The sequence below is a fragment of the Chrysemys picta genome, chromosome 2, assembly GCF_011386835.1.
Source record: "Chrysemys picta bellii isolate R12L10 chromosome 2, ASM1138683v2, whole genome shotgun sequence".
Lineage (NCBI taxonomy): Eukaryota > Metazoa > Chordata > Testudines > Emydidae > Chrysemys > Chrysemys picta.
This window is the reverse complement of record NC_088792.1, coordinates 111,836,563-111,856,950: the sequence shown is the minus strand read 5'-3', so window position 1 is coordinate 111,856,950 and position 20,388 is coordinate 111,836,563. Positions and strand designations below refer to the sequence as shown.

At 39.9% G+C, this 20,388-nt stretch overlaps 1 protein-coding gene across 24 annotated transcripts in view; it reads right to left on the bottom strand.

Annotated features, from left to right (window-relative positions):
* The window catches only part of FHOD3 (formin homology 2 domain containing 3), a 655,971-nt gene that overhangs the window by 143,330 nt on the left and 492,253 nt on the right, over positions 1–20,388 (bottom strand). For 16 of the 24 annotated variants that reach the window (XR_010598462.1, XM_065583978.1, XM_065583975.1 and 13 more), the window contains 3 exons: positions 8,656–8,757; positions 5,677–6,063; positions 1,790–1,915 (listed from right to left, as the gene is read on the bottom strand). The exons of 2 other annotated variants lie outside the window; for them this stretch is intronic. Coding sequence is in view for 21 of the 22 variants with exons in the window: in XM_065583978.1 (XP_065440050.1) it covers positions 1,790–1,915; positions 5,677–6,063; positions 8,656–8,757 (615 nt within the window). In the remaining variant the exon portion in view is untranslated. The remainder of the gene's footprint in view (positions 1–1,789; positions 1,916–5,676; positions 6,064–8,655; positions 8,758–20,388) is intronic. 6 more of the 24 variants (XM_065583988.1, XM_065583989.1, XM_042842301.2 and 3 more) reach the window with 1 other exon arrangement.

The following is a 20,388-nucleotide window of genomic DNA, read 5'->3' as shown; positions in this document are numbered from 1 at the left end:
CTACTAAAATCAAGTTAAAGGCATTACTCTTCATCTGCAACAGGAAAAGGTCAAGTTTAGGGTCAGACTGAGCTAGCACGTGTAATCTAAGCACAAGTACACTGGGACCACTCTTCCTCGTCAAGACAAGGCCTCCGAGGGTCACTTTTACATTGAACCCTAATTCCAAATTTGACCTAGCTTCAGGTGGATATGGAAGTTTTTCATAGCCCTAATCTCAATGTCTACTACATACGCAAGACAAGTATTAACTTTCCTCATTAAATCTGTTCAACAAGCAACTGGAGAACAAAAACAATTGTTCTTAAACAAGATTATTAATCAAAAACCTCAAAAGAACTGGAATACTTGTAACTTTGGCTGATTTGAATCTCTGTTTCTAAGAGATAAAAGAGTGACAGTGATTGTTTGGAGTCTTTTGTTCTGGTTTCACATGACAATGATTTGACCCAGACTGCGAAAGATAAATCCAGCCAAGTTCCTATAGGAAGATGAGCAAATGAAAAATTGTGCCTTTCATCATGGGTATATTTAATGTAATTACTCACTTGAAAGCAGGATTAAATCAATACCTTGTGGTTGGAAACACTTACACACTGTGGAACCACTTACACCAGACGGTGGAAAGATTCCGTGAAATAAGCAATTAAAAATATAACAAAGGGAACACCAAGGAAAATTAAAGAGGAAATAATTAAACTCAAAAGATGACTTGGAAATGTAAATTCAGTGGCACATAGACAAAAGACCCTGGGGAAAATACTTTGATATGTTAAAACACAGGTACAGTGGCTAGTAAAAAGCTTGAACAAATTCCCAGAAGGAGCAAGAGTCTGCATTAACCAAAACAGAGGCTAATGGCCAAGTTTAGAGTTGAGGTTTAGGGTAAACTAGGCCCCTGTAAGCTGCTAACTTGCAGAAGGCTTTTGAAGAATTAAAGGCCAATTTGGCAACATGTGAATCTGAGCCCATCAAGCCCTGTTGGAAATTATTTAAGGTTAACCAGTCTTGACAGCCGCATAATTAAAATCTCCTACCTCTCCCTCTTTAACCCAGCATGATATCCTTTGGAGTTGTCGTTTACTTTCAAGCAGTAACAGTCAGTTAATTTCTGGTGGTCTAAACCTCTTGCCAAGTGGAATTTCTTGCATGTATCCATAACATTCTTTCTTTCTATATTTTTTCTACATACCTCAGTGGACCATAATTCATCGTGGTATTTTGATAGCTCATAGACTGATTTTTTTTTAAAGTTAGTTGGTAGGTTAGTATGTGTCTCCCTGATATATTATGGAAAACATTTTGCTTGTGATTTAAAAGCAATAAGATAAATGATGCATTTTCAAGAAAATGAAGGGCCAAAATTATACCATGGGAAATTTGGACATCTTAGACTTTGATGACATTACTCTGAATTTGCCTCAGTGTAAATGAAACTAGAATTGTGTAAAATCTTTCAAAAATTGGGAGAAATAAATTTTATTGTAAAAAGCCTTCAAGTACTTAACTCTGTTGTAACAATTCTAGATGGAAGTAGCAGCGATGGGATGGAAATAGATCTGGCCATTAAAAATAACACAACAAACAATCCACTTAGAAAGAGCGAGGGAGGAAATTTTTCTTGCTTTTAGTAAATTCTATCTATAAATGTTAAAACAGATCTGACTAGCACAAATGTTTAAAATTCAGACACAATGACATACACAGACACAACCATTATTTCCTCTACCCTCTATATGCAGGGATAATTTCAAAATGCAGATTTAATTACTAAGCCTTTCTTACAAACCTTTCAGATTTGGTCTCCTGAGGTGGTGACAGAGTTGTCCCATAACGAGAAATGGGTGTGGTAGGTGCACTGATTCCAGAATAAGGTCTTGTAGAGGAATAAGAGTTGTTGCCATAGCTACTGTTTCTGAAGTTACCAGAAGAATAGAAGGCAGGCGGAGAAAGGGAGAGACAAAGAGAAAGAAAGAAAATAATCAGCAAGCAGACATGTGGCAGCAAACCCTCTACTCATAAGGGGGATCAAAGGATGTTGTACCCAGAACTCCATGAACTTCCAGCCACATCCCCACCTTTGAAAAAAAGTAGCATGTCACTCATTTTAATATAACCCATAACAAGGACACATTTAATATTGTATGTTTTAAACTACTGGTATGGAGATTAAAAGAAGGATTACAATGTTCCTTTAAAGTGACAGCTGTTCACTGGAATACCTAATTGACGGCTCAGTTACTCAGAAATTTATTAGCTGGTTTGGGAGCTGATAATCAACCACCAGGAAAGAAATCGAAAAGATCAATGTCAGCAGTATTCATTCCAAGTGAAATAAAGGAAAACACCAGTATTCCCCAGGCATTGTCAGAACATGGACTCAAATGATTGGCTAATGTTTCTGCTGTAAATGAAAAGCATCCAAATTCTTTTCAATTAAAACATGAAGTATTTTCTTTCCCCACCCCTTCTTCCCCAACCTAAGTCAGAGCTTATGGGCCATTTCTTATGATGTCTGTAAAAAATCATAGCCACAGTTAAAAAAGACGTGTCTCTGGAAGCACAGCTTTAGGAATTTCTACCATCCATTCACTCCATTAAAAAAATGTTTGACTTCAATGTTAGCTTGTTGATCAAAGAGAAATTGTTTCCAGGGCTCTTGGAATGGTCACCGCCCCAGAGCCCTTAGTATCAATGTTTTCATCCTGGCTTTTCTACTGAGCAGAAAAGGCAGCTGCAAAGCTTTCATGTGTGTTTTAACTGCTCCACCATCATATGTAACTGACATGTCATGGGTGCTGGCTTTGGAAAAGTTTTAACCTTTCTTTCTACATTTTGGAAGAGATGCACCTTTTCCATTGGGACTGTATGCCAGATGGTAGTTAAATTATTCCAGGAAGCCAACCCACCCAAATGACAAAATTTCATGAAAGAAAAGCATAGTGTCGTTTTCTTTTTAACAGCTCATTAGATTAAATATACTCCATTTATTTTATCACTCCTCTTCCCCCTGAAAATGCTAGTATTGCATAATTTCACTTCATTCAGGCATGTTACTTGAAAACCTAGGTGTCTTTTTCAGCTCAGATTAACTCCTATCATTTTGCTTCTGGAAAACTGCTTTATACAAATGTCCAAATTTCATTCTTTGGGCTACAACCTGAAGTACTGATTGCCATGGGCTAGAGTGATACAGTTAGAGTAAATTTAAGCTAGGAATCTTTTATGGGAGGAACCTTGCTATGAACAGAATGGATTTCCTCTCCATATCCCCATACCCATACCGATTGTGCCTGTCTTAAAGGGCTGGGGTCCTATTTGTAAGGCTTTGTATACTATGTGTCTGTATAGCATAGGGCCTCTTTGGTCACATAGGCCTAAAGTTGCCACTGGTCTTCACTCTGATACAGATTAAATTGGTGGCCATGAGCAAGTAACCACTCTTCTGCCTCGGTTTCTACATCTAAGATATTGAGATAACACTACTTACATCTCTCTCATGGGATGTTGGGAAGCTTAAATGATCCTGGTGAAAGGGAAGGGAAAATCCTTTGAAAAAGGAAAGTGCTCTTAATAGTCCAAGTGTTGAGTGGTGGAATAGTATAACTCAATTCCTTTTAGAGTGTTTGGGGGCTACAAAGCACACTAACTAAGGGAGAGACCTTGGCATCTGTAGTCTGTCAGAAGCAAATGATGTCAGCTTGGATATGAAAGTGAAGATCATCCACTGCTTATCCCACTACAAAGATAAAAATCTGCATAACTTTCAGTAAGCATCATATAATAAAGAGACGTAAGTAGGGGATAAGAATCTGTAGTAACTTGTCAGACTTAATGATTTTGCATAACAAAATAACAATCCAAATAAACCTAAATATTTTATTTGCTAAGACTTTTACTATATGCAAAATATTTACCAATTGCTTATTGAAAACATGTGCATTGAGGATTTACTATTATGCTCAGTAAGGGCAGTATAACCACTAATCGGCTGTTAAACCTCAAAGACTTGCAAATAATCAATTATTTTATAAACCTATAATACTGTAAGTGGCTTATTAAATCTCATTCCAGTGTGTAGCTGGAAGTTTTAAATTAAAGTATGGCTGTTTCCCTATTTTCACTCAGATGATAGCTTTTTAGGATTAAACCTATTATACATCTCTTGTGCAGGGCCGCCCGGGGTGGGGTGGGGTGGGGGGGGAGCAAGTGGGGCAATTTTCCCCAGGCCCCGGGCCCCGCAGGGGCCCCCACGAGAATGTTGGAGGCTCCTCCCCGCCTCTGTCTTCGCCTTCCCCCATCCCCCGGCACCTCAGCGCGCCATGTCCAGGAGCGGCCCTGGACAGTGCTACAGCCATGTGGCCTGAGCTCCTCCCGCTCAGAGCCCAGAGCCACGTGGTAAGGGGGCGGGGCTGCGAGCTCCGGCGGGCCGAGCGGCAGGAGCTCCTGGACACGGCTCACTGAGGCTCTGGGAGAGGGGGTAAGTGGCATGGTAAGCCCCTCTGAGCTGGGCACCCCCGACCTCATCTCCCCCCCCCAGCCCTGACCCCCAGCTCTGAGCCCAGCCCCTCTGAGCCGGGCACCCCCCGACCTCATCTCCCCCCCCCAGCCCTGACCCCCAGCTCCAAGCCCAGCCCCTCTGAGCCGGGTACCCCCCGATCCCATCCCCCCACAGCCCTGACCCCTAGCTCTGAGCCCAGCCCCTCTGAGGCTGACACCCTCCTTACCCCATCCCGCCCACAGCCCTGACCCCCAGCTCCGAGCCCAGCCCCTAGGAGCCGGGCACCCCACGACCCAGAGCCCAGCTCCCCACCCAGCCCTGGGCAACAGTAGCGCCACCCCCAGGCAGCGACAGCCCATTGGCACCAACCATTACCCAGTGACAGCCTATTATGTAATTGCAAATGGGATACATACCATTAAAGCATTTAATGTTTTTAAATAATGTATTTTGTGTATTTTCAAATTACATTCAAAAATTAATTTTTGAATGTATTTCACTGGTTATTTTTTACATTTCCAAATACATGTTACTATAGTATTGCAACGTTTTTTTTATAGAAGGGGCCCCTGAAATTGCTTTGTCCCAGGCCTCCTGAATCCTCTGGGTGGCCCTGCTCTTGTGACATAGACAATTTGAAACTGCAGAAAGAAAAGTTATGGCTGTATCTGTACTTAAGCATTGCAATGCAAGAGCATTGGAGGTGAAATCCTGGCCCCACCGAAATCAATGGGAGTTTTGTCATTGATTTCAGCGGAACCAGGATTTCACCCTAAAATTTCTAGGGCCTGATGTTGATCTCACACAGGTTTTACATCAGTATAATGCCAATGATTTCCTTGAAATTACTCCTGAAAATTATACCACACAAATGAAAGCAAAATTGATGCCCATAAGCCTTTTCCCCAAAAGATGCGTTGATCATGTTTTTTTTTACTGTCACTTAGAACAGGCCAGTTATTCACTATGTATCTTGAAGAGAAACAGGATGAAATAAGAGTATCGAAGACCAAGGAGGGAGAATCAATCATGTTAAAATATAGGCTTACATGACTAAAACTAATACAGTATGTTCTAGAAACAATGCAACACAGAGAGCATGTAAACAGTACAATAAAACTCTAGAAGATGTTCTTAATTCATCTAAAAATTAATGCCAGCTGTATAAAATCTACCTGTTTTCCCTGAAAACCTCTGCTTCCTTTTCTGTAACAGTTGCTGGAGACTCTTCAAAGTCATAGGAGAAAAGGTGAAAAGGGCTATGTGGTACATAAGGCAATTTCTCTACAGTTGGAGATGCCTTTGGAGTAATAGATGCTGATGAATTTTGGGAGGAGTTAAGTGAGACTGATGCAGGAGAGGATGGTGATGAATAAACAGAATAATGGAGTGAGACAGATGAATCAGGCACAGAAGATGAGCTGCTGGACGGACTCTTGGCTTTAGAGCATGAGGGAGGCCTCTCGGCTTGAGAAACTGCACTTGAGACGGCTGAAGAATCAGAACTCTGATTCTCATTCTGCAGCTTTTCATTTGCAACCTGGTTTACGTCTGGGATCTCACTGCAAGGGAGGGTGTGGTGAGGAGGGAAAGAGAGACAAGGCACAGCAGGATAAGGAGAAAAGGGATCAAAGATCACATAGTTAGGGGGGGAAAAGTCCAGCAGAGTCAAACAAAAACAACGACTTCCCAAATGTAGCCAATTGCCATCACTTTTAAAAAGCTAGGAAGCTCAAAGCTTTGTGTCCTAGAGGGATTCTTCTTAGGGTTGGAAAAAATGAGGAATGTTCAGATTTGGTTTAGAGGAAGGGAAGGGATTGAACCCAGGGAAATTCAGAACCTGGAATCTAGTTTTCATGAGTCTTTTCTACTACAGTTCTCTATACTATCCTCAAGTGGCCAGTTAAGCCCAAAAGCAGCCTTACCATACTGGATGATCTGGCCCAAAGAAAAGGTAATTTATAATGTATGCCCAAATCTAATGACCTGATATCTCAATACCACCTTGTATTCTGATATGACATGTTTATATAAGTATGTGGAGATCTACTGACACAAAGCACTATATCAGAGAGGGTATTATTTTATACAAAACTCATTTACCAGAGATGAAGCCCAAAATGACCCAAATCAGTATTCTTCTATCAAAACAAAACCCTACAGTGGATTTAAAAACAACGTGCTATCAGTGTGCTATGTACCTCTTTAAGTACTTCCATGACAGTTCTCACTATAAGAGTGTCATCACAAGGCTTCTACCCCATTTAATCACTACACGGGGGCTGTATGAGGAAATTGCAAGCAGATCAGTTGTGCATAGATGCCTGTGCTCCAAGGGCAGTAGAAAGGGGTCTTTGCATAGGCCCCGCATAGCTTAGTGTCCTTGTAATAAAGGAGGACCAGAGGCAGGACAGGCAAGGAACCATAGGTTCCCGCATTTGTGCAGGTCTGTTAGCCTTGACATCCAGAGCCCTAGGCTGGAATAGCAACTACGGGGGCTGGCATTGCAGCCCTGAGCTGGGTCACTAGATTAGTGGGTTGATTTCATCACCCCTATCCCTCTGAACTCCAACTGTGTAGCACCTGAGTATTCGGCATTTGTGAAATTGGAGTGGATTTCACCCAATAAATAACATTCACTACAATAATTTTGTAATGGATAATCATGAAATTACAGGAGTTTTGCAGAGAGGATGAAATGATTTGCATAGAGAATTATGAACTGCTAATATCATCCATCTTTTCCTCCTCAAATCTGCTGTCATAAATAACAGTGAAGATACCAACTCGATTGGACTAGAGCAACAATTTGTGTTTTTGAGGCCCAATTTCTCATAACAGCAATCTCCTCGGCAACCTGGAAACATTCATCTACTGTGCCAGGTAAGAATCACCTGTCCATAGACCAATATATTCCCATAATCCCTTACAAAGTGCTCTAGAACAAATTTCCAGAGCATAGGTCACACCCAGTTATTTTACAAAGGCAGTTAAAGAGTGATATTTTGAACAACGATCTGAATATCACTCTAGCTATATCAAAGTAGATATTATTTTAGAAGTATGAAAGTTACATAAGCGCAAAACATGCCATATATGACTCCTCAATTACACCTCTTTACATAATGTTGTTTTATATTCAGGTAATTAAATAACTTGAGTTTTTAGCTCTTACTTTTAAGCATTGGATTAGAGGAAATTATCACTTAATTTTAAATTTTCAGAAGGCCATTGGTTAGATTTGCAGACTGGAAGACATTAATAACAACATTACAATATTTTCTTTGGAATTTGCACATTAAACAGTTTCCTTTCCTCCTTCAGCGCTGTAGAAGTCTGTATGAGTGTGGTTAAGTTTAAAAAAACATCCAATCTCATTTTGCAGAATTGCAGAGCCAAACATTTTAACTTAAATCAAATGGCTGTCTAGAAGAGAAAGCATATTTTCTTTTTCTGATTTATTTATTAGGATAAAGTTACCATTGGCCAAATCCATATGAATCTCAGAAAACAAATGGAAAGTATTACATGTGAACGTGTAATATTGATAGATAGAGTTTGTTTACATATACACATGCAAATGAATGCCTGTGTCCAGCTTTGCCCCTCAATTAAGTATTTTTCCCCTACAAAATTTGTTAAAAATTCTAAAATAACTAGTTGGCAATATTCCAGAAATGGTAATATTTTATATTGGATTCATAAAAAGAATTATAATCATGAAAAAGGCACATTTCTGTCTGTGATGATGGATCATGGAAACACTAATAAAGGATGCTCAGGAAGAGGTGCACAGAGGCCCCAGCTCAGCAAAGTATTTCAGCATGCGATGAATTGCTTTGCTGAAAGGGATGAAATTAGGCACATGCTTAATTTCCATCATCAGTTCTGCTTGTTAAGCCTTCTGAATCAAATGAGTGTAGCTAGTGTGCAATCCATTGGATTTTTATAATTAAATGCATTTAGATATTGTCATAAATACGAACAAGACTTTGTTGATTCAAAAGCCTTTTCCTAAGGTACTTTTTAAAATGAAAAGTATGAATATGTTTTCCAGGATAGTTGAGTACTATAAATTAGTAAGGTGAATTCATGCTACAAATATTGGTGGTGAGGTCAGGAAAAGTGAGAGGAGGGACACTGAAGCCCAGTACCTGGGTTTGACCTGCCTACTGGCCTCTTCCTCCCCCTCATCCTCAGTATTAGGCTCTGTGACTGGTTGCTCCTCTTCCTCTTCTTCATACTCCTTCTCCTCTCTGAGATCAAACCAAGGAAAGAGGCATGCAATAGGATAGAAAGAGAGAAGGTGGAAGAGAAAAAGAGATAAGTCGCCCCAAAACACCAAACCCAATCATGTTAGAAATGGAAGGAAAAAAAAGACAGAAGTAGTTCAGGCACGACATGAGAAACCATCTTACCCAACTAAATCTATCGAAAAATGTGTAAGCATGCTGCAGACAGTTAAATGCACTGTTTGCACTAGCTAAGTATTTAAGTATCCAGGACATTAAAAATCATACTGATGTTATCACAAAGGGATTATTAATGCATGGATTTGTTTTCCATATTTATATCTATTAAAAAAAATCCTAAAGACTGTTCACTTTTTTTCTAGACCTAGGTAGAGCACTGCTGCAGTGCTACTCCCACAGAGGCTTGTGTATCCTATTCTCCCATATCATAGCAACTAACTAGCTACCAGTTGAGCATTAGCTTTGCCAACATCTGACCTCTTGCTAAGAGGGAATGCCTATCGCAGCAGTGCTGCACTTGTTGCAATTCCTGTACCAGCCAGAAGTACAAGAGCAGCTGGCTTCAGACCATGGTTCATAGATCACAGTGTAATGATTTACACTGTCAATTCCTTAACTATAATGGTGCTGTCAGTGTTTTCTTTCACAAACCATTACATTTACATGTTAATTTGCCCAGGGGGGTTAACTCTGCCATAAATATTTGCTCTTGGGTGAATTTTGGCATATACTGGCTGAACCTTGAGGCAAAAATGTTCAGGCTACCCTCTTCATCTGAAGTAATATTTTATCCTAAAGGCTGCCTCATTCACAAAGGAGAAATCAGAAGAGCTGCATGTTTACAAAATTAGGATCTGAATGTACAACCACCCTTTTGCTGAGCACTCCTTTCTTTAAGTAGAACCACTGGCATAAAACTATTTGTCCGAGTAAGTGCTCCCCAGTGTGAGGAAGGGCTGCACAATCTGGCGCTTCCTGTAAGGTTTGTTAACTCCCATCAGGAGGTTTTTGGATTGACTTTGCCAAATACCTCTTAAAAGAGAAAATGCCTCATATTACAACAGAAACAGAAACAAAATACATGCTAAGATAAATCAGTATGATAAGTACCAGCTTTATACTTCATGTATTGATTTTACAGATTTTGGTTAAGATTTTCAAAACTGGGTTCACAAATTTATTTATAGCCAAATAGGGTGAAATTCTGCCCCACAGAACTCCCATTGACTTCACTGGGGTAAGACTGCACTCTGATTCAGTGTACCTCGGAGTTGCTGGCTGCTCAGCATATATGAAATACAGGACACATAACTGGTGCGTAAGACCATGTACCTACTATTGATTCCATATGGACTCTGGAGTCTGTGTGGAGTCAGTTACAGGACTGGGATCTAAATATGGATTTAGAAACCTAATTTTAGTCATACGGTTTTGAAAATCTTGGCCTTTTTGTATGTACCTTGTGTGAAATGAAGTATACAATCATCGTTCTCATCGAGTTATGAACAAGGGATGTAGAGCACTACAGTAGTTTTGGTTGTTTCATTTGTCTTTGTCAGTCAGTGGGAAAATCGGATTCCCAGAGTAGAAGGGTTAACTATAGGACTGGAATTAAGTCCATATTTAGAAGAGTGCAGACTAAGTAAACTGGCCTTTATAAGCTGGTGTCACATGAATAACAGTCCCTTACAAAACTTCTGTACTTCACTTAGCCTGAAAGGAGTTTCTCTCCAGGAAAAGCCAACAACTAAGCATCCTGGAGAATTACAATAAAATCACCTAGATCAGCACAAACAAAGTTCAGCAGGTTAACAGTAACAAAAACATACTAAAACATAGACTGCAATACCTCATTTTCTGTGCTGTCAATCAGGCACTTATCATGAGTGCTAATTCATTTAAATTAGGGCTGTCAATTAATCGCAATTAACTTACACGATTAACAAAAAAATTACTTTCAATTAAAAAATGTATCGTGATTAATCGCAGTTTTAATCATACTGTTAAACAACAGAATACCAATTGAAATTTATTAAATACTTTGGATGTTTTTCTACATTTTCAAATATACTGATTTCAATTAAAACACAGAATACAAAGTGTATAGCGCTCACTTTATATTATTTTTATTATAAATATTTGAACTGTAAAAATGATAAACAAAAGAAATAGAAAAAAGAACAGGAGTACTTGTGGCACCTTAGAGACTAACACATTTATTTGAGCATAAGCTTTCATGGGCTACAGCCCACTTCTTCAGATGCACAGAATGGAACATATATTGAGGAGATATATATACACATACGGAGAGCATGAAAAGGTGGGAGTTGTCTTACCAACTCTGAGAGGCCAATTAAGTAAGAGAAAAAAACTTTTGAAGTGATAATCAAGATAGCCCAGTACAGACAGTTTAATAAGAAGTGTGAGAGTACTTACAAGGGGAGATAGATTCAATGTTTGTAATGGCTCAGCCATTCCCAGTCTCTGTTCAAGTCTAAGTTGATTGTATCTAGTTTGCATATCAATTCAAGCTCAGCAGTTTCTCATTGGAGTCTGTTTTTGAAGCTTTTCTGTTGTAAAATTGCCACCCGCAGGTCTGTCATTGAGTGACCAGACAGACTAAAGTGTTCTCCTACTGGTTTTTGAATGTTATGATTCCTGATATCAGATTTGTGTCCATTAATTCTTTTGTGTAGAGACTGTCCAGTTTGGCCAATGTACATAGCAGAGGGGCATTGCTGGCACATGATGGCATACATCACATTGGTAGATGTGCAGGTGAATAAGCCCCTGATGGCATGGCTGATGTGATTAGGTCCTATGATGATGTCACTTGAATAGATATGTGGACAGAGTTGGCATCGGGCTTTGTTGCAAGGATAGGTTCCTGGGTCAGTGTTTTTGTTCAGTGGTGTGTGGTTGCTGGTGAGTATTTGCTTCAGGTTGGGGGGTTGTCTGTAAGCGAGGACAGGTCTGTCTCCCAAGATCTGTGAGAGTGAGGGATCATCTTTCAGGATAGGTTGTAGATCTTTGATGATGCGCTGGAGAGGTTTTAGTTGGGGGCTGAAGGTGACAGCTGGTGGTGTTCTGTTATTTTCTTTGTTGGGCCTGTCTTGTAGGAGGTGGCTTCTGGGTACTCGTCTGGCTCTGTCAATCTGTTTTTTTACTTCAGCAGGTGGGTATTGTAGTTTTAAGAATGCTTGATAGAGATCTTGTAGGTGCTTGTCTCTGTCTGAGGGATTGGAGCAAATGCGGTTGTATCTTACAGCTTGGCTGTAGACAATGGATCGTGTGGTGTGTCCTGGATGGAAGCTGGAGGCATGTAAGTAAGTATAGCGGTCAGTAGGTTTCCGGTATAGGATGGTATTTATGTGACCATCGCTTATTAGCACAGTAGTGTCCAGGAAATGGACCGCTTGTGTGGATTGATCTAGGCTGAGGTTGATGGTGGGATGGAAATTATTGAAATCATGGTGGAGTTCCTCAAGGGCTTCGTTTTCATGGGTCCAGATGATGAAGATGTCATCAATGTAGCGGAAGTAGAGTAGGGGCGTTAGGGAACAAGAGCTAAGGAAGCGTTGTGCTAAGTCATCCATAAAAATGTTGGCAAAATAGTATTTTTCAATTAACTGCATACAAGTACTGCAGTGCAATCTCTTTATTGTGTAACTTACAAATGTAGATTTTGTTTGTTACATAACTGCACTCAAAAACAAAACAATGTAAAACTTTAGAGCCTACAAGTCCACTCATTGAGCCAATCACTAAGACAAGCAAATTTGTTTACGTTTACGGGAGATCATGCTATCTGCTTCTTATTTACGATGTCACCTGAAATTGAGAACAGGTGTTCCAATGGCACTTTTGTAGCCGGCATTGCAAGGTATTTACATGCCAGATATGCGAAACAGTCATATGCCCCTTCATGCTTTGGCCACTATTCCAAAGGACATGCTTCCATGCTGATGACGCTCGTTAAAAAAATAACATGTTAATTAAATTTGTGACTGAACTCCTTGGGGAAGAATTGTATGTCTCCTGCTCTGTGTCTTACCCACCTTTTGCCATATGTTTCATGTTATAGTAGTCTCGGATGATGACCCAGCATGTTGTTCGTTTTAAGAACAGTTTCACTGCAGATTTGACAAAACGCAAAGAAGGTACTAATGTGAGAGTTCTAAAGACAGCTACTGCACTCGACCCAAGGTTTAAGAATCTGAAGCGCCTTCTAAAATCTGAGAGGGATGAGGTGTGGATCATGCTTTCAGAAGTCTTAAAAGAGCAACACTCTGATGCAGAAACTACAGAATCCGAACCACTAAAAAAGAAAATCAACTTTTTGCTGGTGGCATCTGACTCAGATGATGAAAATGAACATGCAGGGACATATAAGAACATAAGAACATAAGAATGGCCGTACTGGATCAGACCAAAGGTCCATCTAGCCCAGTATCCTGTCTACCGACAGTGGCCAATGCCAGGTGCCCCAGAGGGAGTGAACCTAACAGGCAATGATCAAGTGATCTCTCTCCTGCCATCCATCTCCACCCTCTGACAGACAGAGGCTAGGGACACCATTCCTTACCCGTCCTGTCTCATAGCCATTAATGGACTTAACCACCATGAATTTATCCAGTTCTCTTTTAAACTCTGTTATAGTCCTAGCCTTCACAACCTCCTCAGGCAAGGAGTTCCACAAGTTGACTGTGCGCTGCGTGAAGAAGAACTTCCTTTTATTAGTTTTAAACTTGCTGCCTATTAATTTCATTTGATGACCCCTAGTTCTTGTATTATGGGAATAAGTAAATAACTTTTCCTTATCCACTTTCTCCACATCACTCATGATTTTATATACCTCTATCATATTTTATATACCTCAGTCACCTCTTTTCCAAGCTGAAGAGTCCTAGCCTCTTTAATCTCTCCTCATATGGGACCCGTTCCAAACCCTTAATCATTTTATTTGCCTTTTTCTGAACCTTTTCTAGTGTCAGTATATCTTTTTTGAGATGAGGAGACCACATCTGTACGCAGTATTTGAGATGAGAGCATACCATCGATTTATATAAGGGCAATAATATATTCTCAGTCTTATTCTCTATCCCCTTTTTAATGATTCCTAACATCCTGTTTGCTTTTTTGACCGCCTCTGCACACTGCGTGGACATTTTCAGAGATCTATCCACGATGCCTCCAAGATCTTTTTCCTGACTTGCTGTAGCTAAATTAGCCCCCATCATATTGTATGTATAGTTGGGGTTATTTTTTCCAATGTGCATTACTTTACATTTATCCACATTAAATTTCATTGGCCATTTTGTTGCCCAATCACTTAGTTTTGTGAGATCTTTTTGAAGTTCTTCACAGTCTGCTTTGGTCTTAACTATCTTTAGCAGTTTAGTATCATCTGCAAACTTTGCCACCTCACTGTTTACCCCTTTCTCCAGATCATTTATGAATAAGTTGAATAGGATTGGTCCGAGGACTGCTCCTTGGGGAACACCACTAGTTACCCCTCTCCACTCTGAGAATTTACCATTAATTCCTACCCTTTGTTCCCTGTCTTTTAACCAGTTCTCAATCCATGAAAGGACCTTCCCTTTTATCCCATGGCAGTTTAATTTACATAAGAGCCTTTGGTGAGGGACCTTGTCAAAGGCTTTCTGGAAATCTAAGTACACAATGTCCACTGGATCCCCCTTGTCCACATGTTTGTTGACCCCTTCAAAGAATTCATATGAATCTTTAGTGTATCTGGCACATAAATATCTTGCAACACCGAGTACAAGAGTAGCATGAGAATGTCTGTTCTCACTTTCAGGTGACACTGTAAACAAGAAGCGGGCAGCATCATCTCCTGCACATGTAAACAAACTTGTTTGTCTGAGCTATTGGCTGAACAAGAAGTAGGACTGAGTGGACTTGTAGGCTCTACAGTTTGACTGTTTTATATTTGAATGCAGATATTTTTGTGCATAATTCAACATTTGTAAGTTCAACTTTCATGATAAAGAGATTGAACTACAGTACTTGTATTAAGTGAATGGACAAATACTATTTCTTTTTTTTTTTTTACAGTGCAAATATTTGTAATAAAAATAAATATAAAGTGAGCACTGTACACTTTGTATTCTGTGTTGAAATTGAAATCAATCTATTTGAAAATGTGGAAAACATCCAAAATATTTAAATAAATGGTATTCTATTATTGTTTAACAGCACGATTAATCACACGAGTAATTATGATTAATTATTTTAATCGCACAATTAATCACGATTAATTTTTTTTAATTGCTTGACAGCCCTAATTTAAACATGTGTTTGAAGCAGGGACACACATCGAAGTGTAGTCATACAAGACATCTATGCTTCTCATATGGTTATACGAACTTGGCCTTTGGTCTCACATCTCACAACACATATACAATGTGCAGGAAAGTTGTACGTAATAGCCGCACATCTGGAGGATTAGAATGTTTCAAGAATCACAGTAATAGGATAGGGAGCAACTTTCACTTCTATGTCACTTGCTATAATAGATCCCAGGTTAAAAAAAGTAACAATCATTATCACATGACAGCTATATGGCTGTCTATGAGTTCATGATCTTAGTCCAGTTCCTAGTGGACAGGCAGTCACATCTCCAAAACCACCAGTACAATCAGCACCCTTATTGGCAGTCTCAGGAACGAGGCCAAGGCCAGGATGGGCCTGAGTGAGATTTACACACCCACTCCCCCTTAGTGGTGGGTCCTTCAAGCCAGAGTTCAGGAATACTAGTGGGGTCATATGACGTTCTTAGGTTTCTTCTGCTCTTGCTCTTCCTCTCATGTGTACACACAGAATACTTCAATTTCCAGTGCTAGTCATCTGGCATCTTTTACAAGCACTGACCGCACTTTTGGGATTAAAAAAACCCAGTATGTCTTCTTATGTGTTACTGCTTCCATGATTTCAGGGCAGGATATTCAAAATCAGATAACTGGTTGGGAGCCCATCTTACCACTGCCTGCCCCAAATCAGGTTGTGAACCTATGGACCCATTTGCAGCATAGCCTCTGGCCACCAAATAACGAGCAACTCAGACATTTGTGTATTGTTTCAAAGTATTACATGTTTCAAATGATCTACACATGGAGCATTCCTATGGCACTCTTGGCTTTATGGTTTACAATTGGCCATTAACACGTATGCAGTTAATCTTTTCAAAGTTGCACATTTTGTAGGAAATCAGCCTATTTTTCTAGAACAAGCACTTTTGATTATGTGTAACCAAAATGAGGACAATAAACAAGGAAATTAAACTCACTGCTGAGTGGACACTTAAGAGTGAGCATGGGCACATGGTCTCCATGTCCTCTACATGGGTCTTTTGGCTTCTCAGTTAGTCCCAGAGAGGCTAGTAAAGTATCTACATAACAGCCCAATTGATCCTGGGGATGGCAGGCTCAGTGTGAAAGTGGTGGTGGTGGGGTTTGGGGGAGGAGGGCAGAAGTGAACTGAAGCTGCTCCACAAGCACGAGGTGCTGAGTGCCTTGGGCTGAGGTACAGGAAGTCATGTAGACTCATAGACTTTAAGGTCAGAAGGGACCAGTATGATCATCTAGTCTGATCTCCCGCATGATGCAGGCCACAAAAGTTGACCCACCCTCTTTCCCTTGACTCAGCTGTTGAAGTCCCCAAATCCTGTGATTTAAGGACTTCAAGGCGCAGAGAATCCTCCAGCTTGTGACCCCTGCCCCATGCTGCGGAGGAAGGCGAAAAACCTCCAGGGCCTCTGCCAATCTCCCACTCCCCCACTCTTAAAGCTGCCTTACGTTAATCCAAGTTGTCTCTCTCCTCCTACCTACCCCACCCTAGAGATGCAATAAGATCTGTAAGGCTCCAATATACACGACAAGATGAGATCAGGGTTCCTAATGGGGGGAGGGGAGGAGGGAGGGATTTTTTTTTGTGGCAGTGGGTGGATTGGAGGGTGAAAAGTTGATAGCTTGAGTGAGTAGCTCTCTTCCTCTCTCCTCTCTTCTCCCCAGCTATCCAATGATGGTGCAACGGACTGATGGGTCCAAACTATGCTTCTTAGATGATGGCTTCATTTTAGAGATGCCAGCCAGCTGGACTTCTTCTCAGGCCATGGTGACCCTTCTCATGTACTCTCTCTCCCAATGCCAGCAGCTCAGAAGGAATCTGGCCCTCATCTGAATGTTAGAAAGGCTCAGTGACTCTGCTGATATCAGCCTTAGCAGGATGGGACACATATGGTAGTTGGGCTGGGAAGAATCAGAGCAAGGGGTTGGTTGTCCTCATGTCTGTTATGAAGATGCTGGGGGCAGTGGGGGAAGAGGGTGGAGGGAAATATGCATTGTCTTTTGTGGCTGTGGAGCCAAACTGGACCATGCCAGCTACTGTGGAATTCGCACAGTGGAAATAGCTGAAATAACATATTAAGGAAAGATACAGATCCAGCGTCCATAAGTGGGAAACACTCTTAATCAGCAACTGAATATGTAGCTCCAGAATTTGACCTCTAGAGTATAGTTGTTATGAAAGTGGGTCTGATTCATGCCTGGGATGATTGACAATCTTATTCTTAAAATACCTGCTGAATCAAAAGTATTTTTCATTTATAAATTCAGCAAATAGTTCCAGTGCCAGCTGACTTTCAGTATGGATAGAAAATAGATCTACATATACATAGCTAATGTAATAGTTGAAATATAACATCTTTTGCAGATTCTTTGTTTAAGCAATGCTGTAAAAATGGAAAATGTGCTCCAAAATATTTGTTAAAACTGGAAAACAGCTAAATAAAGACAGGGAATGCCATTTATATAATAAACTATGGTGGAGGCAAACAGACAGAGGATTCAGATCAAATGGGAAGAGCCAACAGATTTCTTAATATACCTGGCAGCTCTAATGGGGCCTTTCTTATTAAGTATATGTTTATTTTTGTGTGAATAGGAGAAGGGATAACTTGGCAATACTTTCTTTCTTTTCCCCTCTGTCTGTACATATATATATGTAGATTTTGTGCCAATGCAATAGTATAATTAGATTAAGAAAAATGATTCAGTGGAAACTATTCAATGAAATTAAGCTCCAAAACCTGCCAAGGTTTTCAGCAGTGGCCTAGTTACTTTATCAAGTTTAGCACAAAGCAAATATTTATCTCTACAGAACTTACAGCTAGCACTGTATGGACTGGCATGTTTGACCAACATTAAGGCCACCACTGGCTTACTTAGGTTCCATGATATCAATCACAAATCAGAATTTTGCAATTAGTGCTTTAAAACTGTAAAAACAAATTCTGGAACAATTAATAATTAAATTTCAGCTTTAAAATGGCTTTCTGTTATCCACCAAAGAGGGCAAATACTTTTAAAAGAGTATCATCAGCCAAGAGAACTAACAGATATCTAATAGGGCGAAGCTGTTGTTTGGTTATTTCCATGGCAAGAACCCAAAGTTAGACAGGGAAATATTTATAGCCCCTCTAAAGTACATGTAGGTTTAGCAAGATTATAAAGTGCAGTTTATGGATACAGAATATACCAGGGGAATCGAAAAGCAACGTAACCAAAGCTTTAAAAGTAATGGATAATCCTTTCTCCTTTCTTTTAATTTAAAAATAAAATCAAACTTGAATCTATCACATTGTTCCTGCTACTGACATTAAATAGCTTCCTCAAGTTCATGAAACATAAGCTTTAAAAAACAGAGACTGAAGAAAAAAAACTAACGGAAAGGCCAACCTACAAGTTTATTTGAAAGGGAAAAGCAAAATCAATAAGGTGCTAACTAAAGAAAATAACTCACACACACAGACACAGAAGAATCTCAATGTTTTCTTTACATGATCCTTTTTTGCTTAAATCCAAGTTCTAATTATTCATTAGTGGAGTCTCAATCTAATATCTGTGCACCCCACAATGTGGTTAGAAGCAGTCTCTGAGAACACAAGGGAAAAGGATGCTGCAACTATTAAATAACCAGGATGATAAGGAATAGCAGTACAACCAGACAATAGATCTGGATTAAGGCTTTCAAAAACAAGGTGTTTGAAAATTCTAAAGTTTGTGACTCTGATCCTTCTGCAAGAGTTGAAAGCATGACACTATGGTATGCTAATATCACAGAATATGAGAACCCAGAAATGAAGAAAACCTCTTTATATTATCTAGTCCATCCCCCAGTCAGAACAAGATTGCTCCCTACAGTACAGAGTTTAGTATTTCAACAAGCATTATTTTTAGTGCCTCAGCCTCTCAATGTTCCAACATGCAGCTTGAAACACAGGCAATTCTCAAATTCTTAATTATTTTCCAACAGAAAAAATGGCTAATAGGGAATTTGAAGGAAGTAGCTGGGAGGATATTTCTAACAGAGAAAAGCAACAGAGGGTCCTGTGGCACCTTTAAGACTAACTGATGTATTGAAGCATAAGCTTTCGTGGGTGAATGCCCACTTCGTCAGACGCAGCTTATGCTCCAATACATCTGTTAGTCTTAGAGGTGCCACAGGACCCTCTGTTGCTTTTTACAGATCCAGACTAACGCAGCTACCCCTCTGATACTCTAACAGAGAAAGAATTTTCAATATAAGACCAGATTCTGCTGTCCTTAGTATCAATGGGACTTTTTATGGAGTAAGGTAAGGGATTGCTCATTGTGGTTGAGTAGCAGAATCTGGTCCACAACAGAGAGGAACTAGCAAAGGATGTTTTTGTAATAATGTTTATTTTGATTTTTTTTCACCAAAAATCATTTGGTTTGCGTGAGCATTTATGCAAGTTTTACTGAATGAAATATTAGTGTATCAAAGACCTCTGTTCAATATCTGATTCCTGTTCTTTTAGGGCCTGATTCAACTGCCATTACAGTCAACAGTTTAAAATCAACCTGCTTTCCCTCTCACTTTAATAGGCAGCGGAACAGGCCCTAAGGCAGTGATTTTTGCAAAGTGGGTCTAGGGACCAGTGGCCTATGAGTCCTTCCTAGATAATCTGCAGAATTAAGTATTTTGAGAGCCAAGTAGTGGGGCACTGAAATATAGGGAGGGAAAGTGGGTCATGAGAGAATCTCTCTCTTATGCAGTGGTCCACAGAATGATAAGATTGGGCAATCCTAGTTAAGTTACGGGACATTGTTCTCCCACTTCTCCGAAACCATCAGGCAGGCAAATGCCTGTGTGTACTGCTTACTGTTTAAAAATTAAGGCATCAGCATACAAGCTCTTTTCATTTTAGTTTCTTCAAATTACCTATTTAAGTATCCACTGCACATCACTGGCCAAGCTCACTGACGTGAGATAACATGACTGTGGACACTATCCCTCCAAAAGTTATTTTTTAAATGAAACATTAGGATTGATTTCAAGGCACTTTGCTTTTCAGATTTTTTTCCATTCAAATATCAAATCTGTTTTCCCTCTCGCAGAGCACTTGGAAAGCAGCTTTCCTGAACTCCTTACAGGTGAATAAATAGAAAATGAAAAATGTTCCATCAAGGAGTAGACTTTACAAGTCATAGTGGATATCAATTTTATTTCCTTCCAGGATTGCTTGCTGCTGTCATAAATTTATGGCTCAAATTCCACTTTCCTAGGTTAAACAGTGCAGTTCATAGTTAA